General features: G+C 41.4%; 1 protein-coding gene and 1 pseudogene across 6 annotated transcripts in view; one reads left to right on the forward strand and one right to left on the reverse strand.

The window, feature by feature from the left end:
* Nucleotides 1-2713: 2713 nt before the first annotated feature.
* Nucleotides 2714-4537, forward strand: LOC102265194 (isocitrate dehydrogenase [NADP] cytoplasmic pseudogene; annotated as a pseudogene).
* Nucleotides 4538-24310: 19773 nt separating this feature from the next.
* Nucleotides 24311-25851, reverse strand: part of FGGY (FGGY carbohydrate kinase domain containing) — a 516697-nt gene continuing 515156 nt past the window's right edge. For all 6 annotated transcript variants that reach the window (XM_070367946.1, XM_070367945.1, XM_070367942.1 and 3 more), the window contains one exon: nt 24311-24541. In XM_070367946.1, coding sequence (XP_070224047.1) covers nt 24460-24541 — 82 coding nt within the window. In that variant the 3' untranslated portion in view covers nt 24311-24459. The remainder of the gene's footprint in view (nt 24542-25851) is intronic.

Here is a 25851-nt window from a genome sequence, read left to right on the forward strand (position 1 = left end):
GACCTAAAATTCAAATTCAGGCCTTCTAGTGCCACTTCTATTTCTTTATACTAAAATGGTTGTCCTGTCCTTACACTTTACTTACATGACCAGCCTTATATTTTTGACAATGTGAGCCTTGTAAATGATTATGACTTCCATATTTAATTTGGTTGTTAGGAAATTCTATCAAATATTAAGCCCCCATTGCTAATTGTGCAGGATTTTGTGGCTTGCATATCTCAGTGGCCTTACCTACCTTTTGCCTTGTTATTTAAAATCTTTTCATATTACATGTCTTTTTTGAAGAGGTAAAGGATAAACAAATGAGTAAATGAGTAGCTAGTATCTGAATAACCTTGGGGATCTGTGCTTGATTAGCCTTTCCCCTAATACAGACCATCACCGTATAGGGACTGCTAATGTTGACCTCCATTCTCAAACACACACATCTGTTAACTTTGTGGTAGAGTTGGCTTTATTATCACAGCCTTTTTCAACGTTGTATTCCTAGCAACCACTACCCATCAATTAATATTGACAGCGGAGTTGAAACCTATTTGCTATGCCTGGTGTAATACGACCAGTAAATCAACCAATGTCTGTTTAATCGCAGACATCCTGAGAGCCTTTTATTAAGCTCACTGTATGTGATGCACGTCATTATAGTCTGACTGCTTCCCATGCTTCAGATACTTTAGTAAAAGGCAGTATATGCAATATATGAGTGCACTCCTTCTCCAAATAATTAAGTTTTCTTCTTTAGACTCAAGTATGTGGCATGATTCCAACGATATCTCAAGTGGTTATTTTAAGAAGTTGCTTGCTGTTTGTTTTTTTTATCATCCTAGATAAAGGCCTCTTTGGCCTTATTAATAGAGTTAGCGTTGTTAAAGCTGCCGGGTCACAATAACATTATCTCACATCCTGAAGCAGCACGACAACACTATTCAGAAAGGAGTGGAACTCATTTAAGCAATTTGAGACTTGGATTTCATTCAAGTGCATTTAGTGAAAGTTTCAAAGGACTATTATTATGAAGCCTTGCCTGTGAGTTTGTAATGGCACTGGAACAGTATAACAATCAAAATACTACAGATAATAGCAGTTTCTTGGTTAGATAGCATCACCAACTCAGTGGTCATGAATTTGAGCAAACTCTGGGAGATAGTGAAGGACAGAGGAACCTGGCATGCTGCAGTTCATGGGGTTGCAAGGAGTTGGACATGACTTAGCGAATGAAAAACAACAAAAGCAGTTTCTTAGAGTTCCATACATATTGGTAGGTTTTAATGTGTTTTCACCTATGTTATCTCATAATCTCCAAATGAAGCTTTAACAAGGTTCATATTAATGCACATATTTAACTGTAGGTATAAAAACATATAAACAAAAGGAGTTTAAGTCTGTGGAGAATCTACCCACACTCACTGATCAGCATCATTAATATGTTCTTTAATCAAACCATTCACCTTCTACTCTGTTGTGTGAAACAGGTTCACTGACCTGTGACCTTTGATCATGAGAAATGATTCTTTTACCCCAGTGAAAGCCTGAGCACTTTTTCTTTCTCCTCCAAGTCCAGTTTATGAAACTTCGACATTGACACAGATGTGGCTATTTCTGATTCAGTTATAGTCTGTTCTTTCATGTGTTTGAGGACTAAAACTAAGAAAATGTTCAGGATTCTGACACCTTCCAATGTAGAATCTTCCTGGTAGCTCTTCTTTCCATGTTCGTACTATTCCTCCATTTGTTTCAAAGATGAACAATGGACATTTGATGATGTTTTCACATTTAAAAATTGCTTTCTCTTGTAACACTTCATTATTTTTCTATATCACCCTGTGTAGTGGATATCAAGGTTCATACTTTACCAATGAAGATATTAATGCTCTGGCATTCAGAGCTAGATCAGGTGTGGGAGAGTCAGCTGAGCCAATGGTGCCGTAATCATTGGTGTTCATCATTTACTGTTGATTTTAAAATATCTGTTGTTCACCTCTGTGTGTACCACACAATACCAGACATGCGGAGCAATACACAGATACACAGAACACTTTGGGACATGTCCTCCAAGCCCCAGGAGTAACTTACTTGTGAGGGAAGACCTCCCGGTCTTTCCAAGTGCTGCTTTTTCTGCCTGGAAGTTTCTTCCTAACTCTTTTTAACTCTTCTTAATTTCTCTAAAACTCATGAATTAAGCAGTAGGTCTGTATTTCCTGCTGTATTCCTGTCACTAGTGCTCTGTACATGGTAAACGCTCCATCAGTATTTGCTGACTTAATAGGGCATATCTTGTCTCATTCTGTCCCTGCAGTAATTTTACTTCCTTGCTGCCCTGTTGTAACTACAGCTCACATTTCTCTTGCTTTGGAGTCCTACTGCCATTTCTGCTTCTGATTCTGAAATAAACTCCAGAAAACAGGTGATACAGAAGGTCTCAAAAGTCTTTTCTCAAAAGTTCATCATGTTATTTGGCTTGGGCCCACTGTCAAGCCAAAACAGAAAGAAGTGATCAGGACAATACTAAGAACTAAACACAAAACCTGGGGGTTTCTGCCGAGGCACCGTGAGAATCCGGAACAGTTGGGGTCCAGCCCGGATTGCTAAAGTGGACTGTGTGCTCCCGGGTCATGGCCAATGTAGCTTTCCCGCAGGAGATAAGCTGAGTCTGCAAGATTGAGAGGGGTTGGGGTGATTAGAAATTGTAAAGAGGTCTACTGAAGTCAAAATGTCTCAAAAAATCCAAGGCGGGTCTGTAGTAGAGATGCAAGAAGATGAAATGACATGAATCATTTGGGAGTTGATTAAAGAGAAACTCATTTTTCCCTATGTGGAACTGGATCAGCACAGCTACAATTTAGGCATAGAGAATCACCATGCCACCAATGACTAGGTCACCGAGGACGCTGCAGAAGCTATAAAGAAGTACAACGTTGGTGTCAAGTATGCCACCATCACCCCCGATGAGAAGAGAGTGGAGAAGTTCAAGTTGAAACAAACGTGGAAATCTCCAAATGGCACCATCTGAATTATCTTGGGTGGCACTGTCTTCAGGGAAGCTATTATCTGGAAAAATATGCCCTGGCTTGTGAGTGGATGGGTAAAACCCATTATCATGGGTCGTCATGCTTACGGGGATCAATATAGAGCAACCAATTTTGTTGTGCCGGGGCCTGGAAAAGTAGAGACGTCCTACATGCCAAGTGATGGATCCCCCAAAACGGTATACCTAGTATATAACTTCAGAGAGTGGTGGTGTTGCCATGGGGATGTACAATCAAGATAAGTCAATAGAAGATTTTGCATACAGTTCTTTCCAGATGGCTTTGTCTAAGAATTGGCCTTTGTATCGGAGCACCAAAAACACTATTCTGAAGAAATACAATGGACGTTTTAAAGACATCTTTCAGGAGATACATGACAAGCAGTACAAATCTGAATTTAAAGCTCAGAATATCTGGTATGAGCACAGGCTCATTGATGACATGGTGGCCCAAGCTATGAAATCGGAGGGGGGCTTCATTTGGGCCTGTAAGAACTATGATGGGGACGTGCAGTTGGACTCCATGGTCCAAGGTTATGGCTCTCTCAGCATGATGACTAGTGTGCTGGTTTGTCAAGATGGCAAGACAGTAGAAGCAGAGGCTGCCCACGGGACTGTAACCCGTCACTACCAAATGTACCAGAAAGGACAGGAGACATCCACCAATCCCATTGCTTCCATTTTTGCCTGGACCAGAGACTTAGCCCACAGAGCTAAGCTTGATAACAGTAAAGAGCTCAGCTTTTTTGCAAAGGCTTTGGAAGAAGTCTGTATTGAGATCATTGAGGCTGGCTTCATGACCAAGGACTTAGCTGCATGTATTAAAGGTTTACCCAACATGCAACGTTCTGACTACTTGAAATTTTTGAGTTCATGGATAAACTCGGAGAGAACCTGCAGTTAAAACTAGCCCAGGCCAAACTTTAAGGTCATTTCTTGTCTTTGGAGGATTTTTTTTTTTTTTTTTCTGGTAACTAGGGTTTACATTTTTCTCTATAACTCTCATGGGTAAAGGCAAAATCAATTTTGTAATTTGTTTAGAAGCCAGAATTTATCTTTTCTATAAGTTTACAGCCTTTTTCTTATGCATACAGTTATGCCACCTTTGTGAACGTGGCCGGGGACTTTTTTTTAAATTTTATTTTCTACTAATAGCCTAGGAACTACTTTTAATGTCCACTTGTACTCACTGTCACTTTTTCTCATGTGCTGAGATCAATGACCAAAATGAACAGTGCTCAAAAGGATAAACTATAGCCACGGTATTATTCCCTGAAATTGTATAAGGTAGAGATTCATTCCTTTTCCCGCTTTCCATGGCCTGGGGCCCTGGGTCATTCTAATGTAACAGATATCTCATTATTTGCAGTAGAAGCTGTATGTTAGACTTGCACATGATTTGAAATGAAGAGCATGGCCGTAACTAAAACCTGTTGAAGACTCATCTTTGTAAAGAGCTCTAGTTGAATCTTTTAAAAATACTAAATATTTTTTAGCTCCTTGGAGAATCCAGAAGAAATACTACCTGGGGGTGGGGGGGGGGTGGCTGGTATTTGTGTCCTCCTCCTGACCTTGTGTGGCCTAAGTATTATGCGACCTTGAACAGCGTGTTTCATCCAAGTGCAATAATACAAGCTGCACCTTTTTTTTTGGACATCTGCTGGCCTCTTTTATTTCCTTTATGTAAATGTGATTTTTCAGAAGTTGATTGTAAACACTATTCTAGTCCTGTTCTTCATCTAAACTATCGATTTTAATTAAAATTCAGTGCTAATGAAAAAAACAAACACAAAACCTGATAAAATTCACCAGTTTAGTAAAAAATTAGCCCGTTTCTAACTTTTTTTTTTTACTAGAAATAGTAGAATCATCAATCATACAGTTGCAAATCCAGATTTTCAGTTACATTAATTGGTAAAGCTCAGTATATAATATCTATGACTCAGTTAGAAGAAATGTATTGCTTTCAAAATAAGTAAAACAAATTTTAAAGGTTTAACAAGAGGAAATATCGTAACTCCATGATAATGTTCTGATGTTGTTACATAGATGTAATCTAAGAATTACCATGTACATGTTTAATTCTATGAAACTTGTTTTCATCATTATCTTCTATTCAAACATCTCTAGATATCTGGCATGAGCACTGGGGATGGTGTATTGTGTGTACTCAGAAAACATTCTTGAAATGAATGAATACATATACCATGACTGATCCTTGACAAGAAATTTACGGTATAGAAAGTGGACCATTTTTCAGCAATTATTCCATTGGAACCTCATAACAGCCTAGTGGTTTGGATAGAGGGATAACTATGAACTCTATCTTAAAAATAAAAGAAGAGCAATTCAGAAGGACTAATTGATTTGTCTGAGTTCACACATAGTATGTAATAGAGCTGTCTTTTAAATCCAAGTTTTGGTGCTGATGCTTTTCTGACTTGACCTTCAAACTTAAGTTTATGTATGGTATGCTGCTGCTGCTGCTAAGTCACTTCAGTCGTCTGACTCTGTGTGACCCCATAGACGGCAGCCCACCAGGCTCCCCCGTCCCTGGGATTCTCCAGGCAAGAACACTGGAGTGGGTTGCCATTTCCTTCTCCAATGCATGAAAGTGAAAAGTGAAAGTGAAGTTGCTCAGTCGTGTCTGACCCTCAGCTATCCCATGGACTGCAGCCCACCAGTCTCCTCCATCCATGGGATTTTCCAGGCAAGAGTACTGGAGTGGGGTGCCATTGTTATGTATGGCATAAGGACTGAGAATTCTTTAACAAGTCAACTGGCACTCTATATATTTGTAAAATGTCAAAATAAAATGTTCTAATTTTTAAAAATTAGAATCATTAATCTAAATAAACACAGAGACTATTAAAATAAATTTAGAATCTGCAAATAATTGAACACATTGTCTTAGGACTAAAATGGGAGGAAACCACAGGTGTGTGGAATAAAAACAATCATGCTGTTAGCGAAATGTCAGCATCTCTTGGTCTGAAGGACTAAGTAATTATCACAAGAGGAAAGGAAAAATAAACTGTAATTAAGCAATGACTGTAATGGTGTTCTTCTGGTGATAATTGTTTGTCTTTATTGCATTCCAGCAATTCTACTCTATAGATGATATAGAACCTACCATTTTCATTTCAATAGTTACATTTGATCCATGCATTTTTAAATCTATGATTTTAATAAACAAATTGCTTTCTTAAGGTATTTTAAGCTTAGTAAACCTTTACTTTTACATAAGGCACAATGAACATTTTAAATAACCAGTACCCTGTTATTTAACAAAAACAACAGACCATTGTTAATTCATTTGGCCCAACAATCAACAAACATTAACAACTCTGCAGTAATTAGAGCTTTTCAGAGAAACAGAGCAACGTCAGGAGCTCTGTGTTGCTGAAATCCTCAGGCTGAGGCTCGTAGTGGTGCCAGAGAGAAAATTCTAGACTCGAGTAGTAGGATAGCCTTCTTATTTCTTTGTTCATTAAAAAAATATATATCTATATTGTAACGGCCCTCACTTCAAAAAATATCTTCAATTTGTAAAAGTACAGATATAATAAACTATCCAAGCAGTCACTATAATCAACCAATCAGTAAAAGAGGAGAGGAGAAATTATTTTATCAAGAATTCGCAGGAAAATACAACTGGGTGTGTATCATATGTGGTCCTGAACTTCATAGCAACTGAGCAACAGAAGGAAACACTATTCTTACTATTTAGCAGAGCCTGGAGTTCTGTGAAGCACTGGATATAAGTCTGTTCATAGAAAAGGCTTTACATAGACAATGTAAATGAGAGCACACTTTACAACTAAAGCATACAGGTATCCCTCATATGACTGCATTTCATAGATATGGCCTTGGTGAAATCCAAAACAAACTGGAAAGAGAAGACTGTGGTGTGGACCACAGTGATATGGCTTCCTGGAATGGGTGCCAGCAGAGACAAGCTTATAGGAGAGAGGGCAAGGAGAGCCGAGGCGGTTGGGGGTGGTTCCCACTTCACACAGGCGTACATTTCTATGTGAACCAGGATGCATCTCCCTCCCTATTTAAAGCCCTTCAATGATAACCCATTGCATTCATGACAAAACCTGAAATTCTCATCATGGCCTTCGAGGCCATACATGATTCAGCCTCTGCCCATTTACAGTTACATTTCCCTTGGATCTCTTTGCTCTCACCATGATGGATCTCTTCCACTTCTGCAAATGCAAGAGCTCTTCCTACACAGTATTTCTTCAGAGGCTGCTCCTGCCTGAAATGCTCTCTCTCCTTGCCCTTTTTGTCTGGCTAATTCTTGTTCATTTATAAGATTTTGGCTTATGTATTCCTGCTACAAAGAAGATCACACTGGCCACTGCCTTGCCTCATTTATAGTAAATAACACCTGCTGCTGCTGCTGCTAAGTCGCTTCAGTCATGTCTGACTCTGTGAGACCCCATAGACGGCAGCCCACCAGGCTCCCCTGTCCCTGGGATTCTCCAGGCAAGAACACTGGAGTGGGTTGCCATTTTCTTCTCCAATGCATGAAAGTGAAAAGTGAAAGTGAAGTCGCTCAGTTGTATCCGACCCTCAGCGACCCCATGGACTGCAGCCTACCAGGCTCCTCCATCCATGGGATTTTCCAGGCAAGAGTACTGGAGTGGGGTGCCATTGCCTTCTCCATAACTCCTGTCTATTGTGAGAAAACATCAGACAAACCCAAACTAAGGGATTTCATACAAGCTACCTAATCTTTAATTTTCAAGTCTCAAGGTCATTAAAAAAAAGAAGTCTGAGAAACTGGCACAGATTGGAGGAGAGTACGAAGACATTGCTGACTAAATGCAATGTTTTGTCCTATGTGGAATCCTGGAACAAAAATATTAGCGGAAAAGCTGGTGAAATCTATTAAAATCTGTAGCTCAGTTAGGAGTATTGCACCAATGTTAATACTTAGTGATAAACATTCTATGGTTATGTTAGATGTTAACATTAGGGTAGATGGGAGAAGCATATACTGGTACTCTGCATTACTTGCAACTGTTCTGTAAAACTATTTCAAAATGAGAAGCTAAAAATATCTTCTTCCACAGAACTCCATCAGCAGGAATCATCTCGGCAGTATATCCATTCCTAGAATGCTGTTATCCAGATATGCTGGATAAGACTTTGGTTTCCAGAGCCTGGGGGTATATTTAATTCCTGTCCTGGCCACTCATGAGCTATGTTATGAACAAGTTTCTTAAGTATTCCATGTTTCAATGTTCTCATCTGTAAAAGAGAAGATAGGTGGTTATGAGAATGGCAGGGTTTAATATGTATAAAACACAAATAACAGTGGAGGGTTAGTTATCATTGATTTAATTCCCATTCAATATATCATTGTTGAATGATTGAAGAATGAATGATGCAAGGTTTTTGCTAAGAGGGAGTTGCGATTCAATTAAAGTCAGAGAGAGTTTGGAGAAGAAGCTGAGGGCGCAAAGTGGAGGCTCCATGAGGCACAGTGGAGGGGTTGGCATAAAGATGGCACAAATATAAGAATAATTTGTGGGGGGTAGGGCGGTGAAACAAGGAGCAATACTGATATGGAAGTGTGTCTGAGTGCCCTGAATTCTGATTAACAGTGAGGAGCGAGTAGTCTCTCTAGGGCATGCTGCCTTAGGTAGGTTCTTCTCTTGAACCCCACTCTGCATTTGCAGGAGGCTATCCCCTGCAGGCTGCATTTCTCAGCCTTCCATTTCTGCTGGTTTCCAGCTCAATACGGTCAATTGGGCTTCCCAGGTAGCTCTGTTGGTAAAGAATCTGCCTGCAATGCAGGAGACCCCAGTTCAATTTTTGGGTCAGTAAAATCCACTGGAGAAGGGATAGGCTACCCACTCCAGTATTCTTGGGCTTCGCTTGTATTCTTGGGCTTCCCTTGTAGCTCAGCTGGTAAAGAATCCACCTGCAAAGTGGGAAACCTGGGTTCGATCCCTGCGTTGGGAAGATGCCTTGGAGAAGGGAAAGGCTAGCCACTCCAGTATTCTGGCCTGGAGAATTCCATGCACTGTACTGGACTGTATCAGTCATGGGGTCTCAAAGAGTCGGACACGACTGAGTCACTTTCACTTCACTTTCACAGTCAATAGGAGGCAATGTTGAGATGCTGCAGAGTGGGAGACTGGAGTCCCTGGCTAGGGCAATGACTCCAGCAGCAGTGACATTTCGCCCATGAACAGTCCTGCCATGGCCTCAGTTTTTGCCCAGGGGCCAGTCATGTCACCACCTCCTCTGTCCCTGTAACTTAAGAGTCTTAATGGCTCCTTCTGTGGTATTCTCACAGAATAACTCCTTCTGTGAGTTATTCTCTGGGTTGCCTCCCTGTCCTCTGTTTGGCTGTCAGTCCCTCCATTACCCGTGTAACTTATTCCCAGTTTTGAAACTGCTGTTTAATGAATGCTCAGGTGGTTTCTGTTTCCTGGTTAGATTCTGACAAAAACAAAGGTCGTGGTGAAATTCCCTGTTTTCCAGATGGACTGAAACTCTGGGGCACGGTTTCCCAGCGCTCCATGGCTTGTTATCCTAATTATCTGTGACAGTCAGTGTGCTGTGAAGTATCCTGGGCTTCAGGGATTGTGAAGTTCAGAAGAAGGTGGTGTTTCTGGGAGTCAGTGTAGGATTACTGAAGCACCACTGCTTTCCAGACAGTCCCAGACAGGTAAGAAACATCTGATGGGAGGAGGAAGTGTTAGAATCCCAGTGACACACAGCCAACCCCAGTGATGGGTCAACAGGGTTTATATGGGCAAAAGAGCCCCCCTGATTAGAAGTATGCTCAAGTACTGGAGTCAGAGAAGGGGCATCCATACCATTCCAGGTGCTTTAAATAAACCTGACTTGGCCACGCTGGTACTTCATGCACAAAGATGCTACGATCATTAGCATTGTGTCTCCAGCATTTGTTTAGACAGCCTCTCACATGTGTTCTTGTTCTCTTTCTCCTCATTTGGGCTCCATTTCCCACACTTATTCCTCACTTTGCCCTTGGGAAGGGCAACCTGGCTTGGCTGGCTGCCCTACCTTGACCTTGGTGTCCCTTCCAGGACATCATTCTGGAATTTGTCTCTCAGCTCCTCATACCCCCACCACAGTGATGAAGGACCCTCCTTCCATACATTCACTTAGGACCTCACCAGGGTCTTCCTTTCATTTCAATTAAAAATAGGAAACCAAATGAAAGATGGGTGTGAGGGTTGATGATGAGGTTGGCAGCAATGGTCAGGTTAGAATAATGGAACGAGAGATGGGGGCAAGCAGTTAGCTAGGGAGCTGTTAAATGTAGTTAGAACCTGGACTCTGAGAGTGGAAGAAGTGAAGATGTATGGGAACTCCAAGAGATTTCTTTAGAGAGAGAGATAATGATAGTAATAATATTTAATAATGAAGACACAGCTTTCAGAGTATCTGATCCCTTCCTTTTGGCCTCAGTTGGATGGTTCTGTAAACATCCTTGCCTATCTGAGACAGTAGCAGTGACAGGTAGGGTTTTTAGGGTGAGGGGGTTTCTCATTCCTATGGAAAGGGTGTTGCAAAAGCAGTTTTATGAGAAGTCTGTTAGTTCCTCCTTTCCACCAAATTGAGTCCTCAAAGAAATTCCTATATAGACATTCTCAGTTCTCTACTGAAAGAGGTACTTTATGGCTATTAAATATTGATCATGGCACTTAAAATCTAGAAAACAGTATCATTAGTTGGTGATTTAGTTAGAGAGTGCAACCACCTACACTCCCATGCAAGCCAGGCTCATAAATGCCTTCTTCTCGTCACCTCTAAAGGTAAGCCTGATTGTGTTCACATCCCCAGAGGTGACTCTTTGATGAAAAATAATGAAAACATTTGTCACCACAGGCTGAGACTGAGAAGTTACCTGCTCAGCCTAGATAGCAACTTATTTTTAGCCAGGAATCCAGGAAGACAATATATCTGGAGTGTGATATTGTGAGCAATATGGGTTTTGCGTGGATGAAGACCTACTTTGAGTACTGGCTTCACTATTTACCGGCTGTGTGACTATTGGTAATTTATTTAACTTCCCTGTGCTTCATTCTATCACAAAAATCAGGATAATAATGCATCCCTTATAGTGCTTTCTAAAGGATTAAATGAGTAATACTACTGGATCTAGCATAGCTGGTATTTAGTGGCTTGTTATTGCTAGTGATGGTGTTTTTAAGTGTATTTCCTGAAGGACAGGCTCTCTCATTCCTGTTCCATAGAGCCCTCTCCTAGAGATAAAATGAAGTTAGATTGTGATGGTTCTTTTTTGGGGGAGCCACACAGCGTGGAATGTGGGATGTCAGTTCCCTGCCAGGGATCGAACCCATGACTCCAACATTGAAAGCTCAGAGTATTAACCACTTGAATGCCAGGAAAGTCCATTCCAATGGTTCTTAGTGACAGCTGCACTTTAGAATTACTTGGCAGAGATTTTCAAATATACCAATGCCAGGCCACATCTCAGAACAATTCAGTCAGAATGTCTGACTGGTAAAATCTGGTAAATGTAAAAACTGGTAAAATGTCTGGAGGTAAAATCCAAACAGGTTCTTCTAACATGCAATTGGGAGTGAGAATCACCAGCTTAGAGGAACCATGGATCTGAAGTTGGATGGCATGATGGTTAATTTTGTGTGTCAACTTGACAAGGGCCATGGTGGGGGTGGTCCACATATTTGATTAAATGTTATTTCTATGCATGTCTGTGGGGATATTTCTGGATAAGATTAGCATTTGAATCTAATAGACTACGAAAGGCAGATTACCATCCCCAATGTGGGTGAGCATCATCCAGTCTTTTCAGGAAGTGAAGAGAACCAAAAGGTGGAGGGAGAATTCTCTCTAATTATATAAGCTGGGACATCGCCTTCTGCCTTTAGGCTGGGATTTTTACCATTGGCTCTTTCTGGTCTTTTTGGCCGTTGAACTTGACTATACCACCGGATTTCCTGGGTCTCCAGTTTACAGACAGCAGATTGTGGGATTTCTTAGCTTCCATAATTTTGTGATCCAATTCTTTATAACAAAGTACAAAGTATATATACACGGCTCCCCTGGTGGCTCAGTGGTAAAGAATCCACCTGCCAGTGCAGGAGACATGGGTTCAATCCCTGGGTTGGGAAGATTCCCCTCGAGCAGGAACTGGCAATCCACTCCAGTACCCTTGTCTGGAAAATCCCATGGACAAAGGAGCATGGCAGGCAGAAGAGTCAATGGGGTCGCAAAAGAGTCAGACACAATTTAGTAACCTAACAACAGTATATATATGTGTGTGTGTGTATGTGTGTGTGTGTCTATTCTGTTTCTCTGGAGTACTCTAATACAGACAACAGTCTTACAATCCTTTGTGTTCTACAGATTTGAGAAGACTAGTATTCGTCCTCTCTTATGAGCAATATGAACCTTCATTTTCCTAAAAGAGACAATTTCAGTTTACTATCACCTTATATTCAGATCAACCCACTCCAGTATTCTTGCCTGGAGAATCCCATGGACAGAGGAGCCTGGTGGGCTACAGTCCACAGGGTCGCAAAGAGTTGGACACGACTGAGTGACTTCACTTTATATTCAGATCTAGGGTGGAAGGATTTTGCTGAATCTATTTGCATAAATATGATTTTATTAGCAGTATGTTGCAGAGTTATCCAGTGGATAAATGTAAATTAAGTCATGTTTATATTTAGGGACTACTCTTGCTTGGAGAATCCCAGGGACGGAGGAACCTGGTGGGCTGCCATCTATGGGGTCTCACAGAGTTGGACACGACTGAAGCAACTTAGCAGCAGCAGCAGCATGGATGTTTACATATTGATATATACCTATTTATCCATTATAGTTGTTTCTTTTTTTGATGCAATAATTGCCATATTTGGCCAGTAGAAACACTTCAAGTTGGCTCTAGTGTTATTTTAATATGACCCAATAGTCTTTGATAATACTTATCCAGTGTAAGATATTATCATTATTAGTTATTTTTATTGGTACATAGACTATAAATACTTGAAATGAGAGCTGGGATTAAAGCATCATATGAGAAACAATAATTTTTAGAACACTGAATTGAGTACAAACACAAAAGCTTGCAAGGAGAGTAAAATAATAAGGAAAGGTTTAAAAGGGTAACACATTGTTATCTCATTCTACATTTACAATCATAAAGATGTTTTTTTTCTTAACCACTTCCTCACCAACTTAATCACCTTTATAACAAAGTCAACATTGTATATATTTCTGGTAGATTTCATAAGCTGCCAGAAGTTTCCTGGCAATACCTTGTATTAAAAAGAGCAGGTGATACCAAGGCCAAGTATATGTTCCTGATATAAATAGCAGGAAGTCTATGAAGTGTTTGTTTTAAGAAGAGTAGGTTTGAAACATATGCTTGAATATATAGAAGCACAATACATTCTCCAGTGCAGTATAACACCTGTGTAGAACAGCTAAGCCATATGTTTCAGAAATTATACTTTGAAAATTACTATGTAGATGTCAAAAAGGAAAATGCACATTTACAAAAAACTAAACACGTTTGCTATTAACACAACTCAACTGTATGTTTTCTTCAAATCCTTTTTAAATGCAACAAGTTTTTAAAAATCTAAGATATGCCAAAACTTCTTCTAAAACCATTAACATACAATAAGCCAAAAATCTAAGAAGTCTATTGTCAAAAAGATGATACTAAAATTTCTATGCAACATTGAGATATAAATCAACTCAGTTTTAATGCAACTCACAAAATGTAGTTATCAGAAACTCCATGTGTCACAAAATAGCTATTGGCAGATATATTTTCCATTGAAATTTTGTTGGTCTCAGGGAAAGAGCTTTCTACTCTTTTTAGCTGAAGATCTAACACTGTGTTAAGGTTGTTCATGTTGTAGGTATGGTTTAGGGTTAGGGTGTGCACAGGAAAGTAAGGTAAGAGTGGGATGTCTCTCAGGCTGCTGTGTGCGACTGGAGAGTTTCCTACCTGGAATATATCATAGAGCAGAGGAAGACTTAAAGTTGGAATAAATGGAAATACTAAGTTTGATAATATTACCAAAAAAGGCAGCATTGTATCTTCAGCTGTATTTAACACTAGCTGCTACCCTAATGATTTGATCTATGCTGCACTAAGAGCTAAAATTTAACTGAAAGGATAATTTGATTGAATTGAAAGATTTATCATAATGTGCTCCTAAATAAACATACTCTTTGAGCCTATTTTTAATGACTAGTTTGTGCACGCTCAGTCGTTTCAGTCATGTCAGACTCTTTGTGACCCTATGGACTGCAGCCCATCAGGCTCCTCTGTCCACGGGAGTCTCCAGACAAGAGTACCGGAGTGGGTAGCCATGCCCTCCTCCAGGGGATCTTCCTGACCCAGGGATGGGACACGCACATCCAGCTTTGCAGATGGATTCTTTACTGCTGAGGCACAGGGGAAGCCCCAGTGACTAGTTTGCTAAGTCGCTTCAGTCGTGTCCGACTCTGTGCAACCCCAGAGACGGCAGCCCACCCGTCCCTGGGGTTCTCCAGGCAAGAACACTGGAGTGGGTTGCCATTTCCTTCTCCAATGCATGAAAGTGAAAAGTGAAAGGGAAGTCGCTCAGTCCTGTCCGACTCTTAGGGACCCCACGGACTGCAGCCCACCAGGCTCCTCTGTCCATGGGATTTTCCAGGCAGGAGTACTGGAGTGGGGTGCCATTGCCTTCTCCGAGTGACTAGTTTAGACCTTGACAATTAATACTCATTTGTAAGGTAATATTTGATGTAGCAAAGTAGTGAGTATAGTACATTGATACAGTAAAGCAATTTGTTTCTATAATTCGGTTTCTATAATTAGGTAAAATAACCAAATTTCATTTAATAGCTATTAATTTGCTGAATAAATCTCTTATTCACAGATAACATGAAAGAAACATTCATACAACTCAAGGTAAAACATTACAAACTCTTGGTCAGTTTGTATCACTATAGTGGTTCTATATGAGTACAATAAAATGGTCACTACAAAAATGAGATAAGTCTGGAATATGCCTCACAACTTGTCTCTCTCTCTCTCTAGGAGATTCACAGTGCACAGAGGATAAGATTATTCTAGTTTAGTTCAGTTCAGTTCAGTCATTCAGTTGTGTCCGACTCTGCGATCTCACCAACTGCAGCATGCCAGGCTTCCCCGTTCATCACCAACTCCTGGAGCTTGCTCAAACTCATGTCCATCAAGTTGGTGATGCCACCCAACCATCTCATCTTCCGTCATCCCCTTCTCCTCCCGCCTCCAATCTTTCCCAGTATCAGGGTCTTTTCCAGTGTGTCAGTTCTTCATATCAGGTAGCCAAAGTATTAGAGCTTCAGCTTTAGCATCAGTCTGAATTATTCTAAGATATCGTATAATAACAAAGCCTGTTTTAACTGTTTCCCAAAGTTGGTTGTTCCTGGGTCATTTTCCCAAGGAAAACCTTTATTCTGGCAAACCCTGTTGGCTCCTTATACAACAGTCCTTCCCTCCTCCCCTTTTCTAACAGAACAATGATTTCATTGGAACAGCAACATGCCCAGTCCCAATGCATCTTGCGTTCTCTAAGCCAGTCTTGAGAATCCCTAGTGGCAGACCTGTGATGCAGAACCTGGCCAATGAGACCTAAGGAGAAGTCTCCTGAGAGATTCTTCCTTTATCACAAAGTGTGGCATTGCGAACCAGGCCTATTATCCTATTATCCTTTGGATACTGTTCTGTGAAAAATAAGACACCTCTAAAAGTGACAGCCTCTTACAGTCAGGAAGTTACAAAACCTGAGGTCAAAAGCCTTCTGGCTGAGGTGGGAGGAACAGAAAGATGAAAAGGACTTGAATCTTTGATGAAATTGTTGAATCCAAAAATCAACTTGATGACTGCGCCTGTCTCCATATTTCTTAATAAGAAAATGCAAATTTCATGTAAGCTACTCTCAAACGTGATTTCTGTCACTTGCAGCTCCAACCATCCCAATCGACAAACATTCTCTCGGGCAATGGAATTAAGAGGGTGTCCGGCTGATTTCCTGTGAGATTGAGTGCTCAACACACACTAGTTGGGGAAGGAAGCATGAAGGGTTGTTCAGGGCTGGGACCAAGGGGATTAATTTAACAAGACTGAGTCTGCTGTTCAGATCACAGCAAACTTAGCTTCATGTGAGTCAGTGTGGTGCTAATAGTATGAGGTCTATCCGCTGTGAAGTCCATCAGTAAGGATAAAAAGAGATTATGCTGAGGGAAGAAACAATCTTAAAAATTTGAGTCTCATTCAAGCTGCAAGTCCTGTGGGTTGACTGGGGGTCTCTGCTCTGACTCATCTTCACTCTGGGGCCCAGGAGGAGGGAGAATCCTTGTCTGGACCAGTGCTGGTTGTTGTATAACAGAAAAGAAAGCTCTGGGGATTCTCACTTGACAATCAAAGGCTTGGGCCAGAAATAACACCCATCATTTCTCACAGCTCATTAAACAGAACTGGTTACAAGATTCCACTCAACCATAAAGAGGCCAGGAACGGGAAGCACTCAGAGACCATCTTCACCGGCTATGGCTCACAGCAGCGGGGCTGGCACTGCAACAAAAGTTTCTAGCCAGAAAGAATGCTTGAGTCCCTTGGATTCTCTCTGGGAGGTCTGTCTGGGCAAAAGCCAGGCCTGAGTTGGTGGCTGGAGGGTTTCAGGGAACTGCATTTGGCCTTGGGGGAGAGAGCTCACAAGCACTAGACGAAGTGTCAGGGTTCTATCAAACAGCCCAAAATCCAAGCAGGACTCTGGCCCCAGGAGGGAAACTGGAGGCCTAGATGTTTACAAGTTTCTATTTGCTGAGTTCAGGTAGATAAACCTTCCATATGGTTTAATTTGAGAGGAATTTCTGGGGCCAGGTGGGATGGGAGAGAGGATTTGTAAGTCAGAGTAGCAGGAAGGTGAATTTAACCAACTCATGGTTGAAGGAGAGCCAAAGTTCCACCCAGGGAGATAGTTTCAAAAGTCAAATTTGAAGGGATTAGTGAGGCCAGAAATAAGAGAATAAGTAAACAAAGCCCGAGTTCAGGAGGATTACATGTGGAACGCAATGTAATGTGAGGCATGGACTTTGACAAGTAGCTTAGGAATAATGCAGTGAACCATGTGAGTGGACTCAACATTTCTTTCTTTGTGTCCAGCATAAGAAGAACTGCGCAATTTCAAGGGGTCATGCCACACTGGACAAACATGTTTGTTCCTTAGGGGAGAAGCCTGTGATTTAGTGAGGCTCCCAGTGCCTTGGGCCTAAGGGCAGAAAGACAAATTCCAGACTCACTGGCTGGGGAAGAGCTGCAGCTGGTCTGAACTGGGTGTACACAGCCTGGGTGTACCTTGGGGATGGAGCAGAGCTGAATCTTCAGGTGAAAGACCTTCAGTACCTGAGCTTAGCAGAGCTGAAAAGGAGGGCTGGCTGTTTCATCACTTACAGATGGCTTTTCAAGACAGACCTACATTACTGGCAGCCTTGGATCTCTCTCAACACCACTCATTGGGCATCTAGAATGAGATTTCTGGGCATTTGAAATCTCTTTCTCTGTATATTCCCTTTCTCAGTGACTTGCACCTGGCCTCTTGATGCACTGACAAGAACTATTCCGGCACTCTTGACCTAGTAAGAACCCATTAATCATTGGTTGTTATGGATGGAACATAGAACTTCTATCCACAGAAACTGGATATAAAGTTGTCCAACCTGACTGGAAACAATGCTTCTTGAAACTTTATGATGTAAAATTGGATTGATTGAGGAGAAAAACTGCTATCTGTTGCAATTCTATTTTATATCAGGCACTGGGCCAGGCGGGGCTTCCCAAGTGGCACTTCCCACGTGCCGATGCAGGAGACGTGAGATGGGGGTTCTATCCCTGGGTCTGAAAGATCTCCTGGAGGAGGATACAGCAACCCACTCCAGTATTCTTGCCTGGAGAATCCCATGGACAGAGAAACCTGGTGGCCTATAATCCATAGGGTCACAAAGATTCAGACATGACCGAAGCAATTTAACATTCACACACACGCTGGGCCAGGTACTTCAAAACATCATCCCATTTACTTCTCACATTAGTCATGAGGCAGATTTTCTTTTCTTTCACTTTATAAATAAGGACCAGAGACTCACAGGTTAATTAGCTTGCATGAGTTTATACACTGTGTGGATCAGTAAGCAATGAAGCTGTGTTCTGAAGGCAGGACTCCATAGCTCAAGGCGTTATCACTTCACCACTCCGCAGACAATAGAAATAACACAGTACTTTGACCAACCAATGAGCATCACAAGGGGCCTCCTAGATATTATTTATACATCTGCTAAAGAGGGGAACCACAGAGGAGAGAGCAATTAGCTAACTAGTGAATCATCCTCTGTTGCACAAATAAGCTAATTGAATTTACTTAGGAAGAAACAAGGCCCCCCTGTTTCTGCTATCCAGTCTTGGGCCAGTTAATTTACCTCTTGGAGCCCTGGTTTATGTATCTATAAAATGTGATCTCCCCCTTTGTCAGGGATTCCCTTACCAATCCATTTATAAGGAGTAGCTGAGATTATATATGTTCAATCAATACGGATACTGAAAAGAAATATTCAAATGGAAGACATCATTATTGACTTTGCCCACCAGACATTATAAGTCAAATATTTTCCACTTCATGTGTTAAAATTGTACAGGAGGGAGCCAGGCTAACCCTAGATTTTAACGAGAAAACATTTCTAATCAAGACATCAGACATAACTTAAGCAAACAAAATTAGGTCTTTAGAACAATTTATTCTAATATGTAATTTTAAATGATTTTCTGTATAGAATAGAAATGGATCATAAGATTAATGAGTGAGCTAATCACAAGTTAGGAAACCTGAATTTATTAGCAGTAGTCTTTAAGTTACTTTTGCTTTATAAATTTTATATAATTGCCAAATATTTAGAAGTACAGGCAGAAACATCCTTTTAAAAATGTACTGCTTTTTAAGTTCTTTCTATGAAAACTAGGAAAGGAAAAAAACAATTTTTTATATGCAAGACTTCCTGCTATTAACCGTCAATAACACTTAAGTGTATTTTTGGAGACATGAAACAGCACAAAGATGCTTCTGTAATTCATTAGAAGGCCCTTCTTAAGTATAATTATATTACACAGCTCTGCTTGGTCATTAGTTTCTTGTTTAGCAACAATGTCCTTCATTTTAAATCCTTTGATGGTAATCATTTGTAACTATGCCCTTGAATTCTGAAAGCGTGTGTACCACAGCCCTGATGAACAATGGGTATTTCTGGACAACGACGTAACTGGTTTCCCATAAGAGATCATACAGAAATGGCCTGTAAGAACACTAACAATTTGCAGAAGGCTTCTGAGCTTGGAGCACAGCCCCAAATGTGGTGTGTGCTTATGCATGTACATGTGTGCGCTTGTGCAATAAAAAACTAAAAGCAAGTCGTTAGATACAAGGCATGATTTTCGTAATGGCTTAATAACCATGTCACATTTTAAAGTTTTTGATGCTGCTTAAATTAAGGTGTGTTAACACATATCAAGGAGAAGGCAATGGCACCCCACTCCAGTACTCTTGCCTGGAAAATCCCATGGACAGAGGAACCTGGTAGGCTGCAGTCCATAGGGTCGCTAAGAGTCGGACACGTCTGAGCGGTTTTACTTTCACTTTTCACTTTCATGCATTGGAGAAGGAAATGGCAACCCACTCCAGTGTTCTTGCCTGGAGAATCCCAGGGATGGTGGAGCCTGATGGGCTGCCATCTATGGGGGTCGCACAGAGTCGGACACGACTGAAGTGACTTAGCAACACATATCATAGATTGACCTGAGAGTGAGACATTTTGGAGATATTTTTAGTTTTACCCGTCTTCTTTGTGCAGAAAAATGTCTCATGTTTGTGTATTTACTTACATATACATATATTGAGCACCCATATGCATTGGGAACTATTTAGGTGCATAGAACCCAGATCTTGGTTTCCACAAGAGCAACCAGGTCAGTGGCAGGGGAACAAATAAGTCAACCTGAATAACCTGATTATCCTCCAGCCTGTGAGAAACAGAGGATCACGTTAATGTTAAGACTTTAATGCTCCAGCTTGTTACCCTCACCTGCTGATCTAGTGCCTCCTCAAAGCTGGGTGTTTCCAGGGATGGCCTACAATATTTTGACCCACCCCTTGGAACACACTCTATCCTTCTGCCCGCTAGTGCAACCAGCAACAACACAGACTGCTCTGATATTAAGACCAACTGCCCAGCTGGGATCCCCCTGAGAGGGCATCGTGTTCAGCTGCTGCACTTGGACGCTAGCGTCAGGTCCTGCTGTCTATCCCTGCTCTGCACCACATCAAACGTTCTGCTGTCCCTGTCTTTTCTTCCCTGTTTCCCTCCTCTCCCAGCTTTTGTTCTTCCAGGCTCTTTGGAAAGCCATATTTACATTCTTCACATATGGCAAGTATTTTTGGTCAAAAGAAAAAAATCTGCACTGTGCTCCTTAGCACAGTGATTTGAGAAACAAGACTGGCTTCAACTTGAAAGAAAAGCTTGTGGTAGGCAACCAAATCAAACAAAATCCCCAGAACCACTCTGGCCACACTGTAATTCTTATTCGTAAAAGCTAAATACACTTACACTTTACAGGTGTGCATTAAATAAACCCCCCCCCCTTACCAGTGCAAGAAGGTGAGTACTGGAGTCATTAAAATTTTTATTATTGAGCCACCATTGGTTAAAGAAAGCCATATAGACATCTACATTTTCCTAAGACACTGGCATTATAGTAAGAACCAGAATTATTTTCTTAGGGATTAGCCATCTGGCCAGATGGCATCAGAGAACACTGTGGGAACAATACTTGCAGAGTGTCTATTACCCACTGAGGTAGGGCCTTTATGTTTTCTTCACTGAATCCTTATGACCAACATTAGGAGGTAAGTAACAGGTAGGTAAGCACTGACAGAGAAAGAGACTGAGGCTTACAGGTTAAGTATCTTGGCCAAGGCTTTTCAGCCCTTCTAACTTAGTTCAGCTCCCTACTCTTAAGATGCCGGAGCATTTCTAGGATTCCCATGTTCCTTGCCTCTTTTGTGTGTTTTCCTTTCTCTATAAAGCAATGGGAACCCTAGGTCAGGTTTGGTTTGGATAGGAGTTGCCTCAAAGAATGACCAGTAGCTCTGCTAGTCACCCACATCAGAAGCACTCTAACCAAAGAGCAGATGGATAGTAGGGACAGATTCCTTTGTAGCTGTTATTACTACACCAAGGAAACACTCGAAGTTTTGCACCCACAGAGATCTGGACTTGTATCCTGTCTCTACTACCACCTGAGGGACTCGGGGCAAGCTGTTTAACTTCTCTGAGCCTTAGCTTTCTTAACTGCAATGTGAAGTTAATGCTACCTACTTCTCCACACTATGGTAAGGATTACAGGAAGGACTTGGCAAACAGTGGCTAATTATTCTCCCTCCTACCTTTGCAGTTCCTGGAGGCACAGCTCCTGCATTCATCACTGCTTTGCCAGAGTGGGGCCAGGCCTGCCCTGGTCTCTAAGTCAGTGTTGATCAGCATTAGGAGCCTAGGCCTGTCAGACTGTGGTCCTAACATCTTGCCTAGATCCTGCTGTACCTGACTTCTCCTCAGTCTTTATCATCCCTAGCTCAGGTTCTGTCTGGGGTCTAGGTGAATGAACTGGTCTTCTTCCTGCTGCCAAAGCCTGCTGGATTGGATGGCCACACTCACTTTACACCCTACTCCATGCCCAAGATCTTGATGTCCTTTAGATGCTATAGAATGCTATTATAGAGCTGGCCTCTGCAACTGGGTATGATCATCCTACTCATAATTTGTATTGTTATTGTTATTTTTCTGAGCATCTCCTCAGAAGTTAGAAGTGAAACCAGGCCTAGTCTGCAATGCAGGAGACCTGGGTTTGATTCCTGGGTTGGGGAGATTCCCTGGAGAAGGAAATAGCAACCCACTCCAGTATTCTTGCCTGGAGAATCCCATGGACAGAGAAGCCTAGCAGGCTACAGTCCATGGGGTCACAATAGTCAGCCACAACTTAGCGACTAAACCACCACTGAGCATCTCCTAGGTGACAGGCCCTGCAAAAAGACAGATATGGTCCAGACAATGGAGCTAAGTGCCTTACAAGTATGATTTCACTTAATCCTTGTTATGATCTGGTAAAGTAGGTACTATGAACATCTTCATTTAAAAACTGAAACTTGGGAAGACTGAGGGACTTTCTTCAAGTCATGCAGGAAGTTAGAGGTGAAACCAGGCCAAGAATCCCAAGCCAAAGGTCACAGCCATTATACCATAATGCTCCATCCAATCTGTCAGTCTCCCACTTTTCTGGCTGTTTGATATGCTCTGTGGCAGCAGATGCCTTCTTTCAATGCGGCGACTCTTACAATGTACTGTGATTAATTTACTCGTTTCTGTGTTTCTTTAGACTGGAAGAGCCCTGAGAGCAGGGACCATGTGTTTTGTTTTGTTTTTTTTAATCCCTGTACTCCAGTGTGTAGCACAATAAGAATAAGAAATACGAAGAATAATAATACGAAATAAGATACGAAATAAGAATAAGAAATACGAAATCCTATCCTGACACAGAATAAGAAATACGAAATCCTAAAGAGGTTCACTGACCGAGTGGTAGTGGTGACTTTTCTACCTGCTGACTTATGTTGCTGAGGTTGCATACGCTTTCTATCCAAATTCGTCTGAAGGATGACAGCTCTGGAATCAACACTGGCAGTTACTCTTGGGTCCAAAATGGTATGTGTGTGAATGTACATATTGCGTGTGTTTGTATGTATGTATTATGATATCAACTAAAGTAACTGTAGTTGTGTTTTCAAACACTTGTCTGCATCAAAAACTTTAAGCCACCATGCTTCTTTTCCACACACTTTGCATGACATAAATACTTTTAAAGAATATAGTCTATTAAAAGAATAGAATGCTGCCCAATTTGGGTTTTAGCTAATGCTTCCTTCTGATTAGATGGAGGCTATGAGTTCCCAGCCAGAATGATGTTGTGTCCTTTTCAGGCTGTCACATCTGGAGGCCCCTGATGTCTATTTATGCATCTGAAGTTAATTTTGATCACCCAGTCAAGACGCTGTCCCATGTCTTCCCTGCGTGGTTAACATTTTTTTTCCCTTCTTTTAACTGATAAACAATCTATGAGGAGACATTTTAAGACCACACAAATCCGGTTACTCATCAAAATTTCCTTCTGGATTCATTGATGATTCCTGCCTGTACCTATCTTTAATATGATGTTTGCAAGATGACTCTTCTGCAGTTAAAAGGAGTGGTGGTGGTGGTTTCATCATTAAACTGTGTCCAACTCTTTGCAATGTCTCAGTCTAAACTGGATCCTATGCAGGAGGGAAAAAATGCCATAGAAGACATTATTGAATTATTGACAAAATCAGAATATGAATGGAAGATTAAATAAAAGCACTATATAAAAATTAAGGCTACTGAAATTTACTCTCAAGTGATTCATAAAAATCTGTGTGTATATGTATTCATATGAGAATGAATATATATGAGTATACACACACACACACATAGAGGGAACATATAAATGGGAAAGCAGATGGATGGGATAATTATTCAAAGGTAATGGGTGTTCCCTCTATTATTCCTATTCTTGCAACTTTTCTGTAAGTTTGAAATTATTTCCAAATAAATTAACAACAAGTGTTTAGCCATCTCTAGAATAAACATTTGGAGAAGGCAATGGCACCCCACTCCAGTATTCTTGCCTGGAAAATCCCATGGACAGAGGAGCCTGGTAGGCTGCAGTCCATGGGGTCGTGAAGAGTTGGACATGACTGAGTGACTTCACTCTCACTTTTCACTCTCATGCATTGGAGAAGGAAATGGCAACCCACTCCAGTGTTCTTGCCTGGAGAATCCCAGGGACGGGGGATCCTGGTGGGCTGTCTTCTATGGGGTTGCACAGAGTTGGACATGACTGAAGTGACTTAGCAGCAGCAGCAGAATAAACATTGGATGTCCCACATGAAGTGATGTACGTCTTTAGTGACTGGCATCAAATCAATTACCAAGGACCATTTCTCCTGGATGGAATGATCCCCAAGTTCCAGTCCTATAGGAGATCCTATGCTACCTGGTGAAACTTCTGTCTCCATGATGGTGCCCGTGGCAACTACCAAGTAAATAATGGTGGTATTTTGAAATGGAAGACTCTAGTTTTGGTTGCATATGTCTCAGCTTTTTTTTATTAAAAGGCAATGCAGAAATGAATGAAATGATACCTAAGGGTCTCGAATGTAAGGTGAAATGACAGAGGTCCCCGATGCAATGATATGAAACCTGGCATCAGCCCCTGCAAGCTCTGCTCAGTCCCCTTTCATGATGGCTGCATACTCCTTCTGGTGTTCAACCAGCTTCAGGAATACTTGATATTTCTTGTCATAATACCTGTAGGAAAAAAATAATCATGTTGAATGATCTCAACAAAACTGCTGTGCAGCTTCCCCCAAGGTTTAGAAAAACAGGAATATCTGTTTCGGTTTTGCAAACACTTCCCAGTCTTTGGATGCGGACGGCACCCTGAGTCACATGTTTCACACCCCCTATCTTTAACCTCCATGGGTGAATCTACATCTCCATGTTAGAGGTAAAGATTTTATATCTGAGAGCTGCTCAAGGAGGCAAATCTAGAGTATCACTAAAAATGGGCAGAGCTGGAATTCAAACTCAGGGCTGCCTGATTTCAAAGCCTCCACCATAACATAGTGAAAAACCCAGGGCTGACACAGGACTTTTCGCATTCTCAGCTTCAATAAGTATTTCATATATGACTACTCCACCCCTACTCCAGTTTAGTGACTGGTTTAAAGTCATAGCCTGCCCAGAGATGAGACTGAGTGTTTTAATCACCATTTGCAGATTCTGCACCTGTGTTTCCTTTGCAGACTGCTTTATCTGGGAGTAAAACCCTATGAAAACATGACTAATGCCTCTCCTGGAGCTGCACCCTGCCTTCCAGGCATCCCACAGAGGACCCTCCTCTCCTGTACTCTCTGGCTGAGTCTTCAGATGAGACGTGTTAGAACTAGTGTTGCCCATGAGTCAGACAGCAGAGCAGCTGAAGCTACCTTGGCATCACAATCTTCAAAAGGACAATAGTAGCTAAGACCAGTTATACTTGCAGATGGCAGCTTGGCCCTTATTCCTTTTGGCTGGGAGAAAGGATAAGGGGTTAATGAAACCTGTCTAACATGCCTTGGTAGATTCTGAGGTTCTTTGAAAAGAAGTCTTCATGAAGGAACTTTGGGGCAAGCTTGGGAATTGGGGGTGAGAGAGTGTAAAAGTAACCCTGGATTACACATAGGGACTTCTACCTGTAACACGCAGGGCTAAATGGATCAACAGGAATACAACCCCCCAGTGCCACCCCACCCCCACCCCAGCATTTCCACTTTAAGAATTCTGGTAACTTAAGAGCTGTGATGGGGCCAAACACACGGTTAAGAAGTGGACTTTGAGGCCTGGGTTTGAGTCTCAGCTTGGCCTCATTGCTAGTTGTGTGACCATGGATATTTTACTTAATCTATTCGTTCCTAAATGTCCTATTTGTAAATGGGACAGCTCTCAACCTCAGACAGCTCTCTACCTCAAGAGAGCTGTTATGTGAACTAAATGAGGTAATATTTGAGAAGCTCTTAGAACAGCACTAGGATCATAGCAAGTGATATCAACGCTGGCTATGGCTACTCCTTAAAAAT

The sequence above is a fragment of the Bos mutus genome, chromosome 3, assembly GCF_027580195.1.
Source record: "Bos mutus isolate GX-2022 chromosome 3, NWIPB_WYAK_1.1, whole genome shotgun sequence".
Lineage (NCBI taxonomy): Eukaryota > Metazoa > Chordata > Mammalia > Artiodactyla > Bovidae > Bos > Bos mutus.